This window comes from Triticum dicoccoides, chromosome 7A (genome assembly GCF_002162155.2).
Source record: "Triticum dicoccoides isolate Atlit2015 ecotype Zavitan chromosome 7A, WEW_v2.0, whole genome shotgun sequence".
Classification (NCBI taxonomy): Eukaryota; Viridiplantae; Streptophyta; class Magnoliopsida; order Poales; family Poaceae; genus Triticum; species Triticum dicoccoides.
In genome coordinates this window covers 166888409-166912285 of record NC_041392.1, presented here as the reverse complement: position 1 = coordinate 166912285, position 23877 = coordinate 166888409, and the positions used below count along the sequence as shown (strand labels likewise).

The window sequence follows — 23877 nt, the reverse complement described above, 5'->3', positions numbered from 1 at the left end:
ATCGTCCGGTTCTTTTAGTAAAGTCCTTCGTATTTGAACACGAAAGCACCGGGCATCCTATATTAAAGTTTGTCATGCGAAAAACTATCCTTGTGCAGCCACCCAATGAATTATCTAAAGTCCTTCATGTTTGTACACGAACGCATCGGGTATGCGGGATTAAAGTTCATCAAGCGGGGACTATCTTTGTGCAATCGCCCAGTGCTTTCACTAAAGTCCTTCGTGTTTGAACACGAAAGCACCAGGCATCCTATATTAAAGTATGTCATGCGGGAAACTATCCTTGTGCAGTCGCCCAATAAATCATCTAAAATCCTTTATGTTTGTACACGAACGCACCGGGTATGCGAGATTAAAGTTCATCAAGCGGGGACTATCTTTGTGCAATCGCCCGGTGCTTTCAATAAAGTCCTTCATGTTTGAACACGAAAGCACCGGGCATTCTATATTAAAGTGTCATGTGGGAAACTATCCTTGTGAAGTCGCCCAGTGAATTATGTGAAGTCATTCATGTTTGTACACGAACACACCGGGTATGTAGGATTAAAGTTCATTAAGTGGGGGACTATCTTTGTGCAATCACTCGGTGCTTTCAGTAAAGTCCTTCGTGTTTGAACACGAAAGCACCGGGCATCCTATATTAAAGTTTGTCATGCGAGAAACTATCCTTGTGCAGTCGCCCAATGAATTATCTAAAGTCCTTCATGTTTGTACACGAACACACCAGGTATGCGGGATTAAAGTTCATCAAGCGAGGGACTATCTTTGTGCAATCGCCCGGTGCTTTCAGTATAGTCCTTTGTGTTTGAACATGAAAGCACCGGGCATCCTATATTAAAGTTTGTCATGCGGGAAACTATCCTTGTGCAGTCGCCCAATGAATTATCTGAAGACCTTCATGTTTGTACACGAACGCACCAGGTATGCGGGATTAAAGTTCATCAAAAGGGGACTATCTTTGTGCAATCGCCCGGTGGTTACAGTAAAGTCCTTCGTGTTTGAACACGAAAGCACCGGACATCCTATATTAAAGTTTGTCATGCGGGAAACTATTCTTGTGCAGTCGCCCAATGAATTATCTAAAGTCCTTCATGTTTGTACACGAACACACCGGGTATGCGGGATTAAAGTTCATCAAGCGGGGGGCTATCTTTGTGCAATCCCCCGATGCTTTCAGTAAAGTCCTTCGTATTTGAACACGAAAGCACCGGGCATCCTATATTAAAGTTTGTCATGCGTGAAACTATCCTTGTGTAGTCGCCCAATGAATTATGTAAAGTCCTTCATGTTTGTACACGAACACACCGGATATGCAGGAACAATGTTAACTCTTTTTCTAAAGTCCTTCGTCTTGAGCCATATGAGTTCTTCATCTCGAACCACATGAATAATGTTCGTGGGCATTCACTCCAACTATTTGATGAAGTCCTTCATCCCGACTCATATGAGCTCCAGATATGCTTAAGTATCATAGCGTGGTCGATCATTTCCACTTCTTGATAAAGTCTGATGGGTAATAGGGTAGTTTTATGGGTCCTTTTGTGCTCAAGATGAACGACTTTATTAAAAAGAAATTATGTGCACTTTATCAAACTACTCACTAAAGTACTTCGTCTCGAATCATATAATCTCCGGATGTGCTTAAATACCGTGGCATGGTCGAGCGGTATCATCTCTTGATAAAGTCCTTCATCTCGGATCAAAAAAGCACTAGTCAAACGTAAGTAGCGTATTGGAGACGTCTATCTTGGAATAAATATGCACTAGTAAAACATGAGATAAGATCCTTTCATCACTAGACAAAGGAGCACCATCGATACTGAACGACATTGTATGACCATGCCTATACATTACTGCACGAGTCCTCCGTCCGATACTGAACGCACGAGATGGGAATGTGAGTGTGAGAAAAATCATTACTGTATAGTGCCGGCGAATTTGGCCATGAACTATGAACTCCTTCCATTTGCCCCGACCACGACGCTATGTCGGTTTGTTATCGCGTCTGTCACACGGTGCCAAGATTCAGGCCATTGGCTAGGACTAGATGCTATAATGGCCAACGCACCTGCACCGGAGTTGTCGTCCCTCCACTATATATATCACAATCAAAAAATCAACTGGGCGCCATCATCTCAAAAATCGCGACCTAACCGTCACAGTTGTTGCGCGGTCTTTGGTAAGCGACACAATATGTCTTATATGACTTGTATGACTTGTAACCAGGGGTTATCACGGCACTAATGGAGGCTCCTTGTAACTGTTGGTGTAGAAGCATTACTATATTGGAGACGTCTATCTCCTTGGGACGGCATTGTATGACCATGCCTATACATTACTGCACGAGTCCTCCGTCCAATACCGAACGCACGAGATGGGAATGGGAGTGTGAGAAAAATCATTACTGTATAGGGACGCCGCCGCCGTATTGCGACCATGGCGAATTTGGCTATGAACTATTTACTCCTTCCATTTGCTCCGACCACGTCGCTATGTCGGTTTGTTATCGCGTCTGTCACACGGCGTCAAAATTCGGGCCATCGGTTAGGACCAGATGCTATAATGGCCAACGCACCTGCGCCCGGAACTGTCGTACCTCCGCTATATATATCACACACAAGCAATCATTTGAGCGCCATCATCTCAAAAATCACGACCTAAGAGCATCTCTAGTGGCTTGTGCAAATGGTAAAAAATGTTTTCAGTGGCTTGTCTATTGCGTCGTCTAAAATTTAGACAATGTCCAAACTAACTACCCGACGTTCACATTTAGACAACCAACCCACAATGTCTAAACCAAAAATGTTGGCTCATGAGCTAAGCCATTCACCAATTCGGAGCAATTGGAGGACGTCGGCAGGGAGGCGGCCGCGCCGGCGTTGGACACGGAGACTGTTGCGCCTGGACCGCCGCCTCATCAGGGTTGAACCTGTTGCTATTGTTTATTTCTCGTAAATTATATAGGGTGTTGCTAGTGTTGAACCTAAAATAATTTCGCGGCTGGTTTATTTTCTCCTTTATATGTCTTGCGGATGAAAAAAATAAATGAGAACAACTCAGAAATGACCAACATAAGATTTTTAGAAAATATAGATGCTAAAAGATACTATTAATATATATGAAAGAGAATATAGACATCATGTATATAGACAATCCGCTGGAAAACTTAGGTTGTCTAAAAGAAAATATTTTTACACCATTTTGTATATGTAGATATAGACTATCAAATTTAGACAGGCCACTAGAGACGCTCTAACCGTCACAGTCGTTGCGCGGTCTTTGGTTGGGCTGCCCAGTAGCTAGAAACAGGAGGAACACTAACCAGGGGTTGTCACGCCAAGATAGATTATCTCCCGCATTTTTTTTTTGCCAAAGAACATTACATACCCGTCTCATACTGTGGTATCTAGCAGTACCAGTCTCCCCCTCCCCCCTCCCACCACCAAACCACCTCACCCTCTCCCACCACCTGAAGCCGTAGCCACAAGATCCCCTCGTCCTCCCCAACCCTAACCCTATCTCTGATCTGAATCTTTGGTTGGGCTGCAGGCTTGTTGTATCCCAGATGGCGTCCTCTTCGTTATCATCAGGAGCGCGCTCGTCCTCCAATGCTGGAGATGTTGGCTACTATCCCAACCCATCTCCGATTCCTTACCGTGAGCACGCGCTAGCATATGAGCCAGCTTCGAATTGCTGGTGCGAAGAGAAAGGGGCGAGGAGAATCTCTTGGACCAACGCTAACCCTGGTCGCAGGTTTCTGAACTGCCAAAAATCTCGTGTAAGCATTTGTTTGCATCTATCTTGTTCTTGTTTCTTGCTGAATCTATCTCTCCCTCATATAGTTGGCAAACTTTCTTTCCCCAGGACGGAGGTTGCAAGTGGTTTGAGTGGTTTGATGACCCTACTACACCATTCCTTCGCCAACTTTTGGTCGATTTGCGTGACACGGTGCACAACCTGCGGAGGGAGAACGCTCGGCTCAATTGAGTCAACGCGGACCTTGAAATGGGGATTGAGGAACGAAGCTCCACTAATATTTCTTTGCGGGATGCATTGCGCAAGACGAAGGAACGAAATAAGGCTCTCGAAGAAAAGTTGGGTCAGACTGAAGCCCTTCTCAAGGAAAAGGCAAATGGACAGCAGAAGCGGATGCTTTTTAGTGTGATTTTGTTAGTGTTCCTCCTGTTTCTAGCTAGCAAGCTTGCAGCTTAGTATTTATCAGTTGTTGTTGCCCTGCTCGAGCTGATGTGCTGTTCGTGAACAATTTAATTAATATTGTGCTATCCGCTACCAATTCCTTTTGTGTAATCTGAAGAATGATGTTTATGTTAAGCAAAATGTGTCTATTTGGGGTGCACTGTGTTCTATATGTTTCAGTTTTCTCAAGTCTCAACCCATTTCATGTGGCAGATCAAGGATATTGTGTCTCCAAACATGTTGTGGGAGCAACATATGAAAGATGGAATAAAAATCATATGAATTTTTGTCATAAACGAACATCCAATTCATATTTTTAGTTGCACTTTGTACTCACATCAGTACAATGGCAGACTTTACACATCCCTGTAACATTGCCAAGTTTACATGTCTTGAATTAAACATGTTCACTACTTGGCCACAAAAAAACCTGATTGTTCCATGGAAATATGAATTTTCATATTTGTCAACAGCACAACGAGACCTTCGCTAGCAAAAAAAAAGCACAAGCCAGGCATATCACAAATTCCGTGGGCAGTGCTATCTCCAACATGATATTCTCATTGGAAGACGCCGAACAAACTTCCAGAGCAGTTGTTCCTCTTATGGCCTTCCAGGCCGCACTTGGTACATTTCGGGACTTTCCTTTGCTTCTTTGTTGCGCCTCCATATGAGGGGCATTTAGATGCTTTATGACCCCTCCCTCTACAAATAGAGCAAAACTTTGTTCTTGGTTTACTGACATTTTCATAACCTGGCTTTGCTCTTGCATTTGTTGGCCTGCCTCGATCCCTCTTGCATGATACAACATTCATCGATCCTGACAGTTTGTTTGCTCCTGGTGTAATAGGCGTATCTTGGTCATGGACTGGAGCCGCTGCCTGATCATGTAATCCTAGCCCATCACTCTCCTGGTTGGTATCGTTTAGAACACTTATTGCATCTAGTAACTGCTTCATTGCAGCTCCATAAGCTTCGGTGTTCTTATCCCCCATCTGTACAATCTCGAGCGCCTTACTGTACAAGCTGGAGTGTCGGTAAGTTGCGTCCTTCAGTGCAGAATTGCCTGCTTGATATATCTTCAGATGCTCTGGCAGGTTCTCACAAGCGTTCTTTGTCCATCTCTTCATGATGTGTACATGAGGGATCTCCCTAACTCCCAGATTTAGCATGACCTGTTACGGAAAGAAAAATAGATGTGTGGTCAAATAAACACACTAGATATGGATCACATTTTAATCTGTGCTTGCAGAGTAAAAACATGAGTGTAAGTGTACTGAATTTAAAGGAGGTTATACAATTTTTGTAACAGCCCATGCTATCCTACGTTCTGATATTTAGTGTACTGAACTTGAACCCAGCTACTAGAATCTTATAGCATCGCAAGTAAGCTCTAACTCAGATACAATGAATGATAAAATGACTCATTTTGACCTACCCGGATAGCATGGCAACACAACATGCCCATGTGTGAGTAAAGACCACACTCACATAAATATCCTCCAGATTCCTGATCAAACAGAACATGATATTGTGTCCTGGACCAAGCTTGCCTCCTCTCTGCATAGATGTGGTTAACGACGTACACCACACCTAGCTCTGTCCGACATGCCTCTTGTAACACATATGACCCTGACAAGTAAATTGCGTGTTGAAACAGCTCATACATAGCTGCGGTATAGACCTTGCTCGCATGGTATTCTAGTGGCACTCCAAGGTTAAAAACAAATCCACCCTGAAAACACCGGTGGCCCATCAATTTCATATGAAAATTTCTACATATGCAGTTCAAGGTTAAAAACAATGCTATGTATGATGTTTTTCCTATGGCTTACCACACGAGTCTTCTTCTCTTGAAAATCTTCCTCTGATTGGCGGTCGAACAATATTTTCTGGTACTGCCTAACAAAGTTGTTCATAGACGATGCCGGCTGCAACCTCATACTTCATGTCATGGATGAACCAGCCATGGTCTGATGTGCGATGCAACCTCATAAGTGCAGGACATTGGCAGCATACTGAATGTGAATTCTCCCTACGTGGTTTCCCCTGATACTTCATGTCATGAATGAACCAGCCATGGTCTGATGTGCGATGCAACCTTATAAGTGCAGGACATTGGCAGCATACTGAATGTGAATTCTCCCTACGTGGTTTCCCCTGATAAAGTGGTGGTGAACAAAAGCAATCAGTCGTAAATGTGGAGTTTTCGAACGAGAAGATCAGTCATTATACACTGACTATTAATGCAAGTGCACATGTGGGCAAAGTGTGTGATATAACTCACCGCGCATCCACATACTATGTCCTGGACAATCTTGCACTTGTCAACATTTCTTCTGCATTGCCCATACTTGATGCCAAAACCAGTCTCCCAAGAGTATAGGTTGTAGAAGTCGTACGCTTCGTCGAGAGAGTCAAATTCCTGACTGATCTCCGGCTTGACAACGATACCTGACTTCTTATCTGCAAAGTTTCTCATGGCCTTCTCCAAAGCACTTTTCCTTCCCGACAATGAGGCGCGGCGGTCAGGTATCTTACCAAGACGGATCCTACATATGATTGAGATGTTAACCACACTTGGAATGAAAATAGAATCTGACTAATATGTAATAACCAACTTGCTCCAAAATAATGAACTGTGTATCCTGCATGTTTGACAGTATAACAACCAGCAAAAAAGCGGGCAAATTCTGACTATTAAATGTACTGAAACCAATAGACGAGTTTATGAGTCCTTAACACAAAACAGAATTTGGATCATCGACTGGGACCAAGATAGACAAGCTTTTGACAGCAAACAGCAGAACCCGGTAAAGCTCTTTCTCCTTTATCATGTGAATGTCCATGATAGAGACTGAACCCGTGATGCTCCCACCATGCTGGTTTTGGAAATTATTTTACGTCTACTTGTTTTTCATCAAGGCAACAATTTTACTGAAATAAAAAACGCTGTCCAGAATCCTCAATGCTTCATCAGGCTAGGTACTTTACTGAAAGAAGATGACTAGCATGGCTGGGATTCAGATGGATTTAGCTTGTACCTTTGAGGCCACGGCATTGGAGTGCGCTGGGATTCAGATGGAGGCTCCTGGTAACTGTTGGTGTTGTCACAATCTGGGACATTGAGAAAATCTTCCGTGGCTTCATGAACTTGAGATGCAGAACTTGAGTAAGGAGAGTCATTAACACCATAATCCCCTCCACCCCCGCACTCGTCGTCTCCCTCCCCTTCCTCTAGCAATGCCGGATCTGGGACGCCCTCGGCTGCGACCGGTTGGGAACAAAAACTGCCCAAGAACAGGAGAAGATGAAGATTTGAGGATTTGCTAGATAATACGAAGCAAGAAGAAGAGGATCTGTGAGAGGAGAAACCTGAAGAGGAGATCCGTGAATGACGCGCAACCGCGATTCATTCTTGAATCGTAATGGCCTCACGAGATCTGAGATCCAGGGGCGGCTGGCTTGGTGGATGGGCAGCCTGATGAGATTCGAAATTTGAACTGCGTCCGGCTTGGTGGATGGGGCAGCCTGGTCACGTCCACGGGGGTAGTGGACGGGGGAAGAAGGCCCGGTGGAGCGTACATAGGAGCCAGATACGATAGGACATGTATTCGCTTCGTATTCGCCGAGAAAACAGAAATCACCATATCACGGTGGGGCCATGTGGGCCAGGCTCGCGCGGATCACAAGGCGCAGGGACGGCCCCGATACTGGTTGCGCGCGCAATGAGTTAGTAAAGGCCTTATTCGCCATGGCTCGCGCGCTTCGCCTCCAACCGACCATGGCTCGTCTCCTATAGCACCAGTCTCCCGCACCGTCGCCACAGATCAAACCCCAAACCCCTCTTCCCCGCCCCCGACGCGCCGACACCGGACGCCGCAGCTCCTCCAGGAGCCGCCCGTCGACGGGGAGGCGCTGAGCCGGCGCTCCACTAGCCGAACCCAAGGTAACGAGCCCTCCCTCCTCCCTCCCAAACCTAGCCCGGCCTCTCCGATTCGACCCACATTGGGCGGGTGCCAACTAATTCCTCCCCGCTCTTCCGCGACCCGAGCTGCAGCCATGGAGAGCCCGGGCGGTGGCGCCGAGGCGCGCGCGCGCTCGAGGCAGTACGACTACGGCGCCAACTCCAACCTCGTCGTCAACACCGGCTCGCGCCCCCGCGACGCGCACCACGAGCCCACCGGCGAGCCGCAGACGCTCAGCGGCAGGATCCGCGCGAGGAGCTTCGGCGACCGCGCCGTCCGGACCAGGCCTCCCGGGCTAGAGGAGAAGCGAGGCAGGTCCCGCGGGAAGAAGGCGCGCGACGCGGCCTCCGCCGACCTCCCCCACCGGGACGCCAAGCGCATGCGCCGCGGCTCCGTGCGGCCAGAGGACAGCGTGCTCTCGCTCGCCCACGACGCCCTCTACATGCCCCGGACCAGGGAGACGCGCACCGCCTACGAGGCGCTGCTCAGCGTCATCCAGCGGCAGCTCGGCGGGCAGCCCCTCGACGTGCTTGCGGATGCCGCGGACGAGGTGCTTGCCGCTCTCAAGGACGACAGGGTCTGGAACCCTGACAAGAAGAAGGTGATAGAGAAGCTCATCAACCCTGTCTCGGATCAGATGTTCGGCCAGCTCGTCTCCGTTGGGAAGCTCATCACGGATTTCCATGATGCGGCCGGCGATTCTGCCGGTGTGCCTTCTGCTGATGGCACAGACATGCCACTCGATGATGATATTGGCATTACTGTTGAGTTCGAAGATGATGAGGATGAGGAGAGTAACATTTATCAGGTATGCACATCTAGCTTAATCTTCTGTCTACAATTTCTTTGTTGTTTGCCTGACTGAAGCATCTTACATGAACTTACAGGGTTTTCATTTGCTTGTCTTGATCAGGTGCAAGATGAGCTGGATGATGAGAATGAAGATGACCTTGTCGAGTTGAACGTTCCTGGAACTATGCAAACGGATGGTGAGTTGTATGACGATGATATGCAGAGCTGCAACAAGGGTCTGACTTTAGACGTGCAAGATATTGATGCTTACTGGCTTCAGAGGAAGATATCACAAGCATATGAAAATATTGACCCCCAGCATAGCCAGAAGCTTGCCGAGGAGATCTTGAAGGTGATCGCCGAGGGTGATGACAGAGATGTCGAGAATCGGCTTGTCACGCTGCTGGACCACGAGAATTTTGATCTCATTAAATTGCTGCTTCACAACCGACTCAAGATAGTTTGGTGTACCTTCTTAGCCAGGGCTGAAGATCAGGAACAGCGGAAGAAGATAGCCGAAGAGATGATGAGTGACCCAAGATTAGCTCCAATTTTGGAGCAGCTACATTCAACGAGAGCATCTGCAAAGGAGAGGCAGAAGAATCTGGAGAGAAGTATCAGGGATGAGGCTAAGAGGCTCCTCAACAATGACAATGCTGGTACTGATGGTGCGAGAGATAGTAAGGCAGTTGATCGGTATATCGAAAGTGGATGGTTGAAAGGCCAGAGGCAGTTGCTTGATCTTGATAACCTTTCTTTCCACCAAGGCAGTCTCTTGATGTCCAACAAAAAATGTGAACTTCCTCCAGGATCATTCAGAACCCCTCAGAGGGGTTATGAGGAAGTCCATGTGCCAGCGCTGCGACCTCTGCCATATGAATCTGCAGAGAGGATCGTGAAGATATCTGATATGCCAGAGTGGGCCCGACCAGCTTTTGCTGGGATGACGCAACTTAACAGAGTTCAGAGCAAGGTTTATGATACTGCCCTTTACAAACCAGATAACATCCTTCTCTGTGCTCCAACTGGTGCTGGGAAAACCAATGTGGCTGTGCTTACAATTCTTCAGCAGATTGGTTTGCATATGAAGGATGGTGAATTTGATAATACAAAGTACAAAATTGTCTATGTGGCCCCGATGAAAGCTTTGGTTGCTGAAGTTGTTGGAAATTTGTCAGCGCGGCTGAAAGAGTACAATGTCACTGTTAGTGAGCTTAGTGGAGATCAGAACTTGACCAAACAACAGATTGATGAGACACAGATAATTGTCACTACACCTGAGAAATGGGATATTGTCACAAGGAAATCAAGTGATAGAATCTATACTCAAATGGTAAAGCTTCTAATCATTGATGAGATCCATCTACTCCATGATAACAGAGGGCCTGTTCTGGAGAGTATTGTTTCTAGAACAGTACGGCAGATTGAAACGACCAAGGAACATATCCGCCTAGTTGGCCTCCACTACAACACGTACGTCAATTGCAGGCACTTTAAAATGCCTCAAAAAGCCCCTATAATGCCAGCTTAGAGAAAAGAAGGCATTTTCCAAATATGCTAGAGATGGTCACGAAGGGAAAGGTCTTCTGAGGCATTTTTCTAGAACGCCTCAAAAGGTCAACACAGAGGCATGTTTAAAACGCCAGTAAGCTCAATTTGAGGCATTTTTCCACAATGCCTCAAAAAGATTAAATGCAGGCATTTTTTCAGAACGCCAACAAGCTCAATTGAAGGCATTTTTTTAGAATGCCTCCAAAGACTATTTGCAGCATTTGTCATGATGCCTCTAAAAATTATGCCAGGCATCTCTCATACTGCCTTCAAGACATTTTTGTGGCATTTCTAAAGAATGCCTCAAAACCATTATGTGGCGTCTTTTGTATTGCCTCCAAAATGTTTCCAGGGCACATAAGAATGCCACAAACTTTACATATGCATAATAAGAATATGATAAAACCACTATTACAGCAAGCTCAATAATTTGCATCTAGCTCTGTAAAAACACATACAATAGAAAAAAAGATTGAGAAGCTTGCATCGGCTAGAAGTATCATCGTGCATGCGAATAATGCAAAGCATCACCATAAGAACATCTTCACAAATTCAGAAACAATATCAAAGTATCAATCAGAAACACACAGGTCACTTCCTAATGTTGTGACAACAATACGAACAAGTGTTCCAGCTTGATGCAAGAGCAATCCAATCAGCAGTGTACCAGCATAAGAGCAAGCCAATCTTAGACGGGCACACACAAGGGCAAGCAAATCAGCGATGTGTCACCTTCAACTTCAACCTTGAGCAGTGTACCAGCATTTCTAGGCTTCTACAAGAGCAAAGAATGTTCTCAGCACTGTAACAGGGTTACAGAGACATGCATGCAAGAAAAAGGGGCCAGGAAACCTCATGCTCTAATTCATTACAGGAAAAGGCATGTACAACTCACCTATGACCATCTTTCATGTTTCCCTGCCCGAATTCCTAAGTATGTTGTTTCCGGTTGTAGCAGAGATTGCTTGAGTAGCTTTTTTCATTCTTGTTGTTTTAGAAACCTTCTTTCTCTTCAGTGTATTACTCACTGCACCTTCTGAAGTACTGCAACCAGTCTCATGGTTGGTCACCTGAGTTCCAGTAGTTGTTTTGTTGGGATCCACATTCTCGCTATTGTTGAAAGACACCTGACTACAAACACTAGAAACCTACAATTGGGTAAAAACAAAAATCATGTATAGTTATACATAATATGAGCACAAAACCAAAACTATGAGCTATGATAGTACCTTAGAGTGCAGCATGGTAGTACGATCTGTTTGCATAATCTACATAAAAAAGAGTTCAGAATAGTTGCATATACAAGAACAGGGCAAATGAGATAGCAAAGTGTCATGTATCATACATTTTTGCGTGGCCATGGAATACACCTAGCTTGGGCATTTCCTAGCTTGTTTATTTTCCCTTGTGCACGAGGCAGCTCAGTTGTTTCTTTGAGCACGACGTTGACAAGAACTTCAACACAATCAGCTAGTGGTTGGCCATCAATAGCTTTAGCTTTTCTATCAGTTTTCTGAATGGTTCCCATTGCCACCACACTTGCACTATTTGGCGACGTCAAACTAACTTCCATGCCACACTTTATGGTATCTTCTAATCCATCCTGTAAGTTGCAATGGTACTAAGTAACCTTTCTAATTCGCTAGTTGGTTAATAAGTTGAGACACATATAGAAAAAATCACCTTTGGCCCATTTTGGAGCGGTGTTTGAAATATTCCTGGTTTCTTATGTTTAGTTGTCTTTGTCTTCTTTGGTTTTGGCACAGGCGCAAGACTTGGTAGTGCTGATTCTGTTGTCTTTGATTCCAGTTGGGATGCCTTCACCAACTTAGAGTAGCCATTGCCTTGGAGCAGCCTTGGAGCAGCCATTGCCTCGGATGCCTTGGTAGTATATGAAAGTGAAGTTGCTTGTTCTTCGTCATTCATGGTTTCCAAGTCCTAGTATGTGGAAACTCATATTTAGCTACTAGTAAATGCTCAAATAATGTGACTGAATATAAGAGATGAAAACAAGAATCACCTTAGAAGGTTCTTTATTTGGAAGCTCCTTTTCTGGAATTCCTCCCATTTCAACAGACCCCCTAGAAGCTATGATCAAACTTTTTAGCTCATTGTACTGTTCTGCCATTCTCTCACTCTTGGCCATCATTGAAGTTTGATTTGCCACCAGAGTATGCACCACATGCCGAAGCTCCATGTTCTCTTGTTTAGCAACATGTAGTTCAGCTTCAACTTGAGCAAGGCGCTCCAAAGCGACTCCACCTACTAATAGACCAAGGCCACTTGGCCTTCCTTTCTTTCCTTTTGGGAAAATTGATGAATAAAGATCACCATCACGGGCCTCCTCACCAATCAAAGAAGGATCTTCCCGAATCCTTTTTTTAATTTCATCCTGAAAGGTTCGTATAACAGTAGGGTTGCAAGCATGAATTTTGTGAAGCACTGAACACAGCAGTATCAAGTGAAAGCTAACTAGGAATATAATAGAACAGAGCACTATGAAGTGAACTACATACCATTTTTACTTCGCTTTGTTGGTTGACTGGATATCCATTGTTTTTCGTATGCGTAACCACGTAGAGCTCGGCACGCCCAATTTCCCTACCCTCTACCATCTCCTGAAGCAGAGATGAAATGTTGATACAATAGTTACACAAGTTAAAAAGGACAAAGACACTAAGGCAACAAATCTAGACAGCAAATCTGTCCACAATTCAGCTGTGTACATATGAGAGGCAGAATAAGTAAGGTCAGCCTTCCTCGACACAGCGGTGTGGGTCCCGTTGACACAAAGAACAGGGCAAATGAATATTATGGGGTAAAATAAAACAAGGAATATTGATTACCATTTGATCAAGGACAACTGCAAAACTTCGTGACCCAGCGGTGTGGGTCCCGTTGCATCCCTCGAGTTGCGATGCCCGAGTGGCTTTGTTTCTCTCAGATTTTTCCTGGGCACACAAATATGGTGAAGAAACTCATAACAAGCTTATATGTGGAACACATATTTAGCATAGGATACAAAACTACACCATTGAGTACTCACCTTAGCTTTCTCTGTTCTCCAGTGTTTTACTAGCCACTCCCACTGTCCAATTGGAATTCTATTATCACAACCATTAAGAATATTCCGTGCCCGTGACAAATCAGCTTTGTAGTATTTCCTCTTTAAAACAACCTTGAAGTCTTTCCATTTTTTACTAGCTGATCTCAACACCCATCTTTTGTATGACTCATCAATGTTGAAAAAAGCCTATAATAAAATACAATTGTGACAACTTGTTCGTTGAAGAAAAAAATGACTTGTTTGTTGAAGATGCAAATATATATGTTAGATTGCGTTGACATACCTGGACAGAACCCCACAACTTTTCTTTCTCTAACTTTGGTACTTTGCTCCAGTTTTGAGCAGCTAAGGACATTTCTTTTCCTTTCACTAGGGTTCCAATAAAATTTGTCAGCTTGCAAGTCTTCAAACCACATGGCTGACCAAATCTGTTGAACTTCAAATTGATCTTGTTATCAACATCATGTTCTTTCCAGAAGCGCCTCATGTGAGTAGGTCCTCTTCTAGTCTTCTCTACAACTTCTGGTATGTGAACAGATAGGAACTACCATTAGGCCCATGCAAAACAAGCACATGTAAATTCTTTTATGCCCTCAGAACTAACCATGTGTTTTCTCCTGTTCTTGTCGAACTTCCTCTTCTTCTTCATGTTCATCTTCTTGTCCAGACTCACCTTCTTCATCTTCCGATTCAGTTTCATCACCATGTTCTCAAACACATTCTTCTCTATGTGCATAGGATCCAGATTATGACGCAATAGAAGTGTTTCCCAGTATGGCAGCTGAAAGAAGCAACTTCTCTTTCTGAATATTGAAGTGTCTTGCTGCATGCTTGCATCATTCTCATCTACCTGATTACGGTGTCGCTTCCTGCTGCTCTTCTGCTGCAGCTTCCCATACGTAGTTTTCATGTCCTTTGTCAATACTGAAATGTCATGTGATGAAAGGGGAACGGGAGGCTCTCGATGTTCCTCAAAACCATCAAATGACTCAGCATCAAATCGAAACTCGTGATTAGGTTCCAAGAATCTGCGATGTCCCATATAGCATTTCTTGTGTCCATTCTTTAACCAAAGAGAGCATGTCTCTGATAGACAATGGGAGCAAACTGCTATATTTTCTCCAGACAAAGATCCACGCCCAGGCCAATCACTTATTGTCCATAGTAGTGCGGCACGTAAGAGAAACTTCTTAGATCGAGAGGCATCATAAGTCCAGACTCCATCATTCCAAAGCTCCAAAAGATCATCTATGGTCAGCTGCATGTAAACATCCATGTCTTTCCCTGGAGATTTTTTACCAGGAATGATGACAGAGAGAATAAAGTTTGATTGCTTCATACAAATCCATGGAGGAAGGTTGTAGGGGATCAAGACGATAGGCCATATGCTATATGAGAGATTCATATTTCCAAAAGGGTTGAAACCATCAGCTCCCAATCCAAATCTAACATTGCAAACTTCTGAACTGAAGTCTTTGTGAATAGCATCAAAGTGTTTCCATGCAGGTGAACCAGCTGGGTGTCGTATCAAGCCGTCCTTTGTGCGGCCTTCGCTGTGCCACCTCATATCTGATGTCGTCTTTGTAGAAGCGAACAACCTTTGGAGTCTCTTCTTTAGCGGGAAATGACGAACCACCTTTTGAGGCACCTTGTGGACACGCCTTCCATCAACTCCAGTATTTACGCTCTTCCATCTACTTGTGCCACACACTGGACATGATATGGCATCAGCATGTTCCTTCCTAAATAGAATGCAATCGTTTTTGCATGCATCTATACTATCATATCCAATACCAATGGCTTTCACAAACTTTTTGGCCCCATGAAAATTTTTGGGCAACGCCTGACCTTCTGGAAGTGCCTCCTTAATTAGCGTCAATACCTCATCAAAGCATACATTGCTCATTCCCCTCATATTCTTGATATGAAGCAACCTCACCAAAAATTGCAGCTTCGAGAATCTTTTGCAACCTGGGTACAACTCTTGGTGTCCATCATTAACTAATCTATAGTATGCCTCAGCATCATCGTCCAAATCATCTTCAGACTCTTGCTCCTCTCCTAAAGTACGAGTATCGTACATTCCAAATCCTTCTAGTAGCATCTCATCCATCTCATCACTATCAGCATATTCTTCAAACTGTGAACTAGGAGCAGTAATTGCTTCGGAGGGCCGCATACTTTCTCCATGGTGAATCCATATGGTATATCCGGACATGAATCCATCGCAAATCAAATGATCATAGACTTCATGCTCACCTAACCAACGAGAGTTTACACATATCTTGCAAGGGCAGAGAATCCTACTATTTTTTGCTGACTCACGGAAAGCAAATTGTATGAAGTTGCTAGTTCCTTCAGAATACTCGGCGGAAGACCTTGCTGCTCGCATCCAACTCCTATCCATTCTCAACTGAACAAAACCAAGTTCTTCAACATGAGGTGCTTAGAAGAAGTTATGTAACATACTAAAGCAGAGGCCACATAAAAATTCTATAATAAATATTTGAATGTGAGCAGAAGCAAAGAGGAATTTCTAGAAGCAGTGTCAGTTTAACTAGCAAAAATAACAAATCAACTTTCGGTTGTTCCTTGTCGTTGTTGCACACTACTTCTGGGAGTACAACTAGCTTATTGTGCAAGTGCCAGTAATTAGTGTTATATATAGTACTAAGCTACATGTATTGATCAGTTCAGTGCTTCTCCAACAATAGTCAAACTGCACAATGTCGTGCCAAAATGATTGTTCATACAGAACATCTAGCACAAACACAAAAGGGAAGTAAAATGAAGTAGAAAAATTCAGGGGCATTACCTCAAACACCTTGTGTGCACCGGAGCGTTGGATCAAGAACAGCAACAGAACGTGGGCGAGTCTGGCATGGGAAGGATGAAGCTGATGCGTGCGAGGCCACCTTCTTCCTCCTCCTCCTCCTCCTCCTCCGTCGCCTCCTCTCCGGTGCCTGGATATCCCCTCTCCTTTGGGTCTCCTTCACTCGGTCACTGCAATCCCACCGCGAGATCGCGAAGGAGAGAAGAAGAGGTCCAGCGCGGGATGGCGTTGCCGGCCGCGGCGCCGCGGCGGCCGCTACGCCTGCGGCAGCTCCGGTGTGGGACACCGGTGGCGGAGGCTCCGGTGGCAGCGACGACGCCCCAAGCGGTCGATGCGAGCAGATCGAGTCGATCTTTTGTTTTTTATTTTTTATTATTTCGATGGTCACCTATAGAAGACAGAGGTGGGAGGGTTATTTTGCAAATAGTCTAAAATCAAGGGTCAAATCTGTATAATAAGCCAAGCATTGGAGGCGCTATCCACCGGAACGCCAGCAACAATCGGAGGCATTTTCTAAATTCGCCTTCAAAGCACGTGAGTATCGGAGGCACTTTCTCAAAGTGCCGTTAGTACCATGATTTTAAGGCATTTTAGGAAATCGCCGCTAATAAAATGCCTCCTAATGACGTACGTGTTGTAGTGCTCTTTGCAACTCTCCCAATTATGAAGATATTGCGGTATTCTTGCGTGTTCGCTCAGACGGTCTCTTCCATTTTGATAACAGTTACCGACCTTGCCCTCTAGCTCAACAGTACATCGGGATCACAGCGAAGAAGCCACTGCAGAGGTTTCAGTTGATGAATGAGATTTGTTATGAGAAGGTTATGGCTGCTGCTGGTAAGCACCAAGTGCTTATATTTGTGCACTCGAGGAAGGAGACAGCGCAAACTGCTCGTGCCATCAGAGACACTGCGTTGGCTAATGACGTGTTGCCTCGCTTTCTGAAGGATGACAGTGCAAGTCAAGAGATCCTTTGTGCTCATGCAGAACTTGTCAAAAGTAGTGACCTTAAAGACCTTTTGCCATATGGGTTTGCTATTCATCATGCTGGGTTGGCAAGGGTAGACCGTGAACTTGTTGAGAAACTTTTTGTTGATAAGCATATACAGGTCCTTATTTCGACAGCCACCCTCGCATGGGGTGTCAATCTACCTGCGCACACTGTTATTATAAAGGGTACCCAGATTTACAATTCAGAAAAGGGCGCTTGGACAGAACTAAGTCCACTGGATGTCATGCAGATGCTTGGTCGTGCAGGCAGGCCTCAGTATGACACACATGGAGAGGGTATAATCTTAACAAGCCACAGTGAATTGCAATACTACCTGTCTCTTATGAATCAACAGCTGCCTATTGAGAGTCAGTTTATATCCAAACTGGCCGATCAGTTAAATGCAGAGATTGTTTTAGGAACTATTCAGAATGCCCAGGAGGCATGCTCGTGGCTTGGATACACTTACCTCTACATCCGGATGCTCCGGAATCCAACATTGTATGGCCTACCTTAAGATATCATGGAGAGAGAGAGAACACTAGATGAAAGGAGAGCCGACTTGGTAAGCACATGCCAAACTTATGTTCTGTTTTTTAAGGTTCATAGTAATTACATGTCTATTTTCTTTATCCAGCATTGTGCTGGCTATTGTGCTTGAATATATCCTCAAATTGCATGTTGTATTGCCACCTGTTTCTTAGGTTTTTTCTAAGCTGTTTCTGAATATGTTTGTGGCCTCTCTAAATCCTAGTGTCGAACGGTTGTTGAGCATAAGGGTGTGTTTGGTTTGCTAGCTCACCTAGCTTAGCTTGGCCAGGTTAACCTAGCCCTCTTCGGCTAGAGTCGTCAAAAGCACGACTGTGTGTTTGGAAAGACGCAAAATAGAATCACTAACTGCCAAATAGCCCATGATCGTATTTTTTGCCACTGCGGGAGAGCCGAATTGGCTCACCTCCGCCGGCAAGCTTTTTCTGGCGGTTAAAGGCTAAATTGCCATCATATGCTAGCTTTATTATCCTAACAAAATGAGTATCCTTGCCAGGCAACGCTAGGAGCTGCCCTTGCCTAAGATCCAAACGCACCCTAAATGATCTCTCCTGAAAATTTTCCTGGGTACAATGAAATGTTACGTTCATACAACACTATGTTTTCAATGGAATGTAGCAAGTCGTCCTTGGGCCATTACAGATACTAAATTGGCATGAAGTTATTTCCCATGCAGTGAAATGGCTACATCAAATTATACAGTAGCATCATAGTAAAAGGTATGACTTATAATTGGATGCTGCCCCTGGGAACAGCAAAAGGCGCCTCTGCTTGCGTGGTTCATATTTTGTTCTGCTGTCTCTTTGGAGCAGAGTCTTGTCACTAGAAGTGTTCGTAGAGTAGCAAAGAAACTCGGTTAATTGAAGTAGTCAACTAGCAATCTTGATACTAGTGCAAAGCTGTAGGGAAGTGTTACATCCATATATTCGTAAGATGATGCATGCTTGTGCTTTAATATTGTTCATTGTACCTCCTAGGAGGATTGTAACATAAACTCTATCTTCTCAATACAAAGAAGCACAAGAATCTCTTTGCGTTTTCTCAAGAAAAAAAATATTGTTCTCGTGTTCCACTGCTGATTCCTGTACTTCTGTGCTGCTGCAGGTACACTCAGCTGCAAATCTGTTGGATAGGAACAATTTGATAAAGTATGATAAGAGAACTGGATACTTTCAGGCTACTGACCTGGGGAGGATTTCTAGTTATTACTATATTAGTCACAGGACTATTTCAACTTACAACGAGTACCTGAAGCCTACCATGGGTTATATTGAGCTGTGCCAATTGTTCTCTCTTAGTGAAGAATTTAAGTATGTTAGTGTCAGAAAAGATGAGAAGATGGAGCTGGAAAAGCTTTTGGATCGTGTGCCAATTCCTGTGAAAGAGAGCTTGGAGGAGCCCAGCACAAAGATCAATGTTCTGCTGCAAGCATATATTTCTGGGCTTAAGCTAGAGGGTCTCTCCCTTGGCTCTGATATGGTCTATATCAAACAGGTAACATGTTCCCTCTTCTGAATGCAGCTCCTGATTTGAATTGCTTGCTTATTTAGTTATTGTTCTTACATATTATTTTTATTCTCCATGATGCAGAGTGCTGGTCGCCTCTCACGAGCAATATTTGAGATAGTTTTGAAGAGAGGATGGTCTCAACTAGCAGAGAAGGCTCTGAATCTTTGCACGATGATTGATAAGCAGATGTGGAGTGTCCAAAATCCTTTGCGCCAGTTTCCTGGCATTCCAAATGAAATCCTGATGAAACTGGAGAAAAAGGAATTGGCTTGGGAGAGGTATTTTGACCTATCATCACAGGAAATCGGCGAGCTGATCCGTTATCCCAAGATGGGGAGGCGTTTACACCAGTGCATCCACCAGTTACCAAAGTTGAACCTTTCAGCCCATGTTCAACCTATTACTCGTACAGTTTTGGGTTTTGAGCTGACTCTAACAGCTGATTTCCAGTGGGATGATAAGATACATGGATATGTTGAACCTTTTTGGATTCTAGTCGAGGACAATGACAGCGAGTGCATTCTTCACCATGAATACTTCATGCTTAAGAAACAATGGCTGAATGAAGATCATACACTTAATTTCACAGTGCCAATATATGAGCCACTGCCCCCTCTGTACTTTATACATGTCGTATCTGACAAGTGGCTTGGATCTCGGACAATTCTTCCAGTCTCATTTAGGCACTTGGTTCTTCCAGACAAACATGCTCCACCAACCGAATTGCTTGATCTGCAACCACTACCTGTTACTGCACTGAGGAATGCACGATATGAAGGCCTTTATAGTGCCTGGAAACATTTCAACCCCATTCAGACTCAAGTGTTCAGTGTCTTGTATAACAGTGATGATAGTGTTTTGGTTGCTGCGCCAACAGGCAGCGGGAAGACCATATGTGCGGAGTTTGCGATACTAAGGAACCATCAAAAGGCAGTATCTGGTGAAAACAACATGCGAATTGTGTATATAGCGCCTATTGAAGCTCTGGCGAAAGAAAGATACAGGGACTGGGAGATGAAATTTGGAGAATTCGCCTGTGTAGTTGAGCTAACTGGTGAAACTGCACGTGATTTGAAGCTTCTTGATAAAGGGGAGATTATTATTAGCACTCCTGAGAAGTGGGATTCACTCTCACGCCGGTGGAAACAGAGGAAACACATCCAACAGGTCAGCTTATTCATTGTCGATGAGCTTCACCTAATTGGATCTGAGAAGGGACATGTTTTGGATATCATTGTTTCAAGGATGAGGCGTATTGCAAATCATACCTGCAGCAACATCCGGATCGTAGCGCTTTCAGCATCACTTGCGAATGCTAAAGATCTCGGAGAGTGGATTGGTGCCACCTCTCATGGCCTTTTCAATTTCCCTCCAGCAGTGCGGCCGGTACCTTCAGAAATACACATTCAGGGTATGGACATAGCAAACTTTGAGGCAAGGATGCAAGCAATGGCAAAGCCTACGTACAATGCTATCAGACAGTATGCAAAGCATGGTAAGCCTGCCCTGGTATTTGTACCAGCAACGAAGCATGCAAGGTTTACTGCGTTGAACTTGTGCACATACTCAAATGCTGAAGGTTGTGGAACACCTTTCCTTCTTGGGTCAGAAGATGAGATGGATACGTACACGAGGTGTGTCAATGAAGAAACGCTTGTAAATACGCTGAAATGTGGTGTAGGCTACTTGCATGAGGCTCTAAGTGATCTTGATCAGGAAGTTGTGACTCAGCTGTTCCTTTGTGGGAAGATCCAAGTGTGTGTCGTGAGCAGCACAATGTGCTGGGGAAGATCACTGCCTTCCCATTTGGTTGTTGTGATGGGAACACAGTATTCTGATGGGTGGGGCAGTGTCACTGACTATCCAGTCAGTGATCTGCTACAAATGATGGGTCATGCCAGCAGGCCTCTTCAAGATAACTCAGGGAAATGTGTTATATTGTGCCATGCACCTCGCAAGGAATACCACAGGAAGTTCCTTTCAGAGGCCTTCCCTGTTGAGAGCCATCTTCACCATAATTTGCATGATCATATGAATGCTGAAGTTGTTTGTGGTGTTGTAGAAAACAAGCAAGCTGCTGTGGATTATCTTACTTGGACTTTCATGTACCGGAGGCTGACCAAGAACCCTAACTAGTACAATCTGCAGGGAATAGGTCACAGGCATGTGTCTGATCATCTTTCTGAGCTAGTGGAGACAGTATTGGACGACCTTGAGTCAAGCAAGTGTGTGGTTATAGAAGAGGATACGTTTCTGAAGCCCCTCAACCTTGGTCTCATAGCCTCGTACTACTACATCAGCTACAAGACTATCGAACGGTTCAGTTCAATGATAACCCAGAAGACTAAGATCAAAGGTCTCCTGGAGATTCTAGCTTCTGCATCAGAATATGCAGAGCTTCCAAGTTGCCGAGGTGAGGAAGAATCCATTGAGACGCTAGTTCGTCACCAGAGATTTTCTGCTGAGAATTCTAAGAATGATGATGTACACATCAAGGCGAACGCGCTGCTGCAAGCACATTTCTCGAGGCAAACGGTTGTAGGGAACCTGGCAGCCGACCAACGGGAGATACTCCTTCCTGCACCTAGATTGATCAAGTCATTGGTTGATGTTATCTCCAGCAATGGATGACTCAGCCTGGCTCTTAAGGCAATGGAGCTTAGTCAGATGGTGACACAAGGCATGTGGGATCGTGATTCTGTGCTGCTTCAACTCCCCCACTTCACCAAGGAATTAACTGGGAGATGCCAGGAAAATGGCATTGATAACATCTTTGATCTTGCTGAGATGAGCGCAGACAAGATGCAGAATCTGCTGCAGTTACCAAACTCTCAGCTTAAGGACATCATCGGATTCATCAAACGGTTCCCGGATATCGAAATGGCATATGAAGTCCTTGAAGGTGATGATATTAGAGCCAGTGGCAATGTAACTTTGCAGGTTACTCTAGAGCGTGACATGACGAACTTGCCTTCTGAGGTTGGGCCAGTTAATGCCCCGAGGTATCCTAAGCCCAGGCAGGAAGGCTGGTGGCTCGTGATTGGTGATAGCTCCAGCGACCAGTTGCTGGCAATCAAGTGGGTTGTAGTGCTGCAGAGGGCTCGCCTGAAGCTTGAGTTCATCGCTCCCGCAGAAGCAGGGAAGAAGGATTTCATGGTTTTCTTGATGTCAGATTCCTATCTGGGCATTGATCAGGAATACGTGTTCACTGTGAACGTGAAGGATGCCGGAGGGGATTGATCCGAAGAGAAGTAGTTGCTCAGGTAACGTCTGATGCTGAGTTTCTTGTATGCACTGCTATTCCTGGAGAATGCAAGCCAAATGGCTCAATACTTGCACCCCCAGATCTATATTCTTGCATGTCATGGTGTTGCTTCTTGGTCTGTTAGGGTTGTCTGTGATATGAAGTGGATATACTAGAACAGATTTATGAACATAAAACCTGAATCATGTATATTTTTGAACTGTTAAAACTTGAATGATAGTGCATGGATATAGTGTTTTGGTGCTGTTGGATGAGCAATGTATGTGTTTGATACATGGCGTCTGCACTCTATAGTGTTGCCATTTCCCACAACTCTCTGAACGAACAGGCCTCGCGAATTGTATAACTATGGTCTATGCTACGGCTTGATGCTCTCTTATTTTTGAACAGGTTAACAAGGATCTGAGGTGCAGCGGGTGTCTAAAATAGTGATGAGCTACTAGTTAAGTGATCGACTGCTTCTTTTTTCCGAAAATTGCCAACTATTTTCTCTCTCCAAAAGTAGTCACCTCTTTATTTTGGATATATATAGCAGAATGCACACAGTGTGGAGTTAAGTCAACAGTCAAGAGGGAGTGCCACTGGTACAAATGCCCTTTTTGTTTTTTCTAAGTATCAACTCTGGTAAGTTTATCTAATGGTCATGAAAATTTCGAAAGAAAATTGGTACATAATGTCAAAGGTTAACTCAATGCAATGGGAAAAATAAAAACTATCAAAATCTACTGAAACTGGAATCTGAAATAAGAAGACGAATGCACAACTGAATCTTGTCAATTTTCTCTTATGTTCATATTGGTTTTAGCTGAATTTGTGCAGGGATTCTTAACTGTATTACACTAGCCAATCTTTTCTAGAATGTTTCATTGTTGCTAGAGTACAGAATACACTACTAGCTGTCTTTTATAGAATGTTTGAAAGTATTCTCCATTTTTTTGGAATTTGGAAGTACTTAATTCATCGCAAAATGTAAGGCCGTTCATGCATGTCAAAATTTAGGTTTGACCAGCAAGTGATACAGAAAGGATGTTGTTGGAATAGCTAATATCACTTGTGTGTCAACTCAATATCTAATTTTTTGGGTCAAAACTAAGTCTTGCGATATGTAAGCGCCTCACGGTTTCGAACGGAGAAAGTACTTGACTAGCTCACGGC

General features: G+C 44.4%; 3 protein-coding genes and 1 pseudogene across 5 annotated transcripts; 2 read left to right on the top strand and 2 right to left on the bottom strand.

Annotated features, from left to right (window-relative positions):
• Positions 1-3407: 3407 nt before the first annotated feature.
• Positions 3408-4357, top strand: LOC119329378. Its single transcript, XM_037602415.1, has 2 exons — positions 3408-3778; positions 3865-4357. Exons 1-2 carry the CDS (start codon positions 3566-3568, stop codon positions 3985-3987), a joined length of 336 nt encoding a protein of 111 aa, XP_037458312.1. The 5' UTR covers positions 3408-3565; the 3' UTR covers positions 3988-4357.
• Positions 4358-4465: 108 nt separating this feature from the next.
• Positions 4466-7878, bottom strand: LOC119329377. The gene is made up of 6 exons (XM_037602414.1): positions 7573-7878; positions 7242-7487; positions 6485-6749; positions 6033-6357; positions 5636-5932; positions 4466-5372 (listed from the first exon to the last, which is right to left on the bottom strand). The coding sequence occupies exons 1-4, from the start codon at positions 7611-7613 to the stop codon at positions 6100-6102; spliced, it is 810 nt and encodes a 269-aa protein (XP_037458311.1). The 5' UTR covers positions 7614-7878; the 3' UTR covers positions 4466-5372; positions 5636-5932; positions 6033-6099.
• Positions 7879-8259: 381 nt separating this feature from the next.
• LOC119329612 lies at positions 8260-23398 on the top strand (annotated as a pseudogene).
• On the bottom strand, positions 10906-16749 carry LOC119329611. 3 transcript variants are annotated; one of them, XM_037602676.1, is made up of 11 exons: positions 14180-14315; positions 13859-14097; positions 13555-13761; positions 13355-13459; positions 13025-13126; positions 12529-12900; positions 12192-12446; positions 11854-12111; positions 11738-11776; positions 11404-11656; positions 10906-11283 (listed from the first exon to the last, which is right to left on the bottom strand). In XM_037602676.1, the coding sequence occupies exons 2-10, from the start codon at positions 14060-14062 to the stop codon at positions 11417-11419; spliced, it is 1782 nt and encodes a 593-aa protein (XP_037458573.1). In that variant the 5' UTR covers positions 14063-14097; positions 14180-14315; the 3' UTR covers positions 10906-11283; positions 11404-11416. The 3 variants fall into 3 exon arrangements, with proteins under 3 accessions (XP_037458573.1, XP_037458572.1, XP_037458571.1); XM_037602675.1 differs by lacking the exons at positions 10906-11283; positions 11404-11656; positions 11738-11776; ... (4 more) ...; positions 13355-13459; positions 13555-13761 and adding an exon at positions 16391-16749 and having other exon boundaries at positions 13980-14097; positions 14180-15988; XM_037602674.1 differs by lacking the exons at positions 10906-11283; positions 11404-11656; positions 11738-11776; ... (4 more) ...; positions 13355-13459; positions 13555-13761 and adding an exon at positions 16391-16749 and having other exon boundaries at positions 14001-15988.
• Positions 23399-23877: the final 479 nt, after the last annotated feature.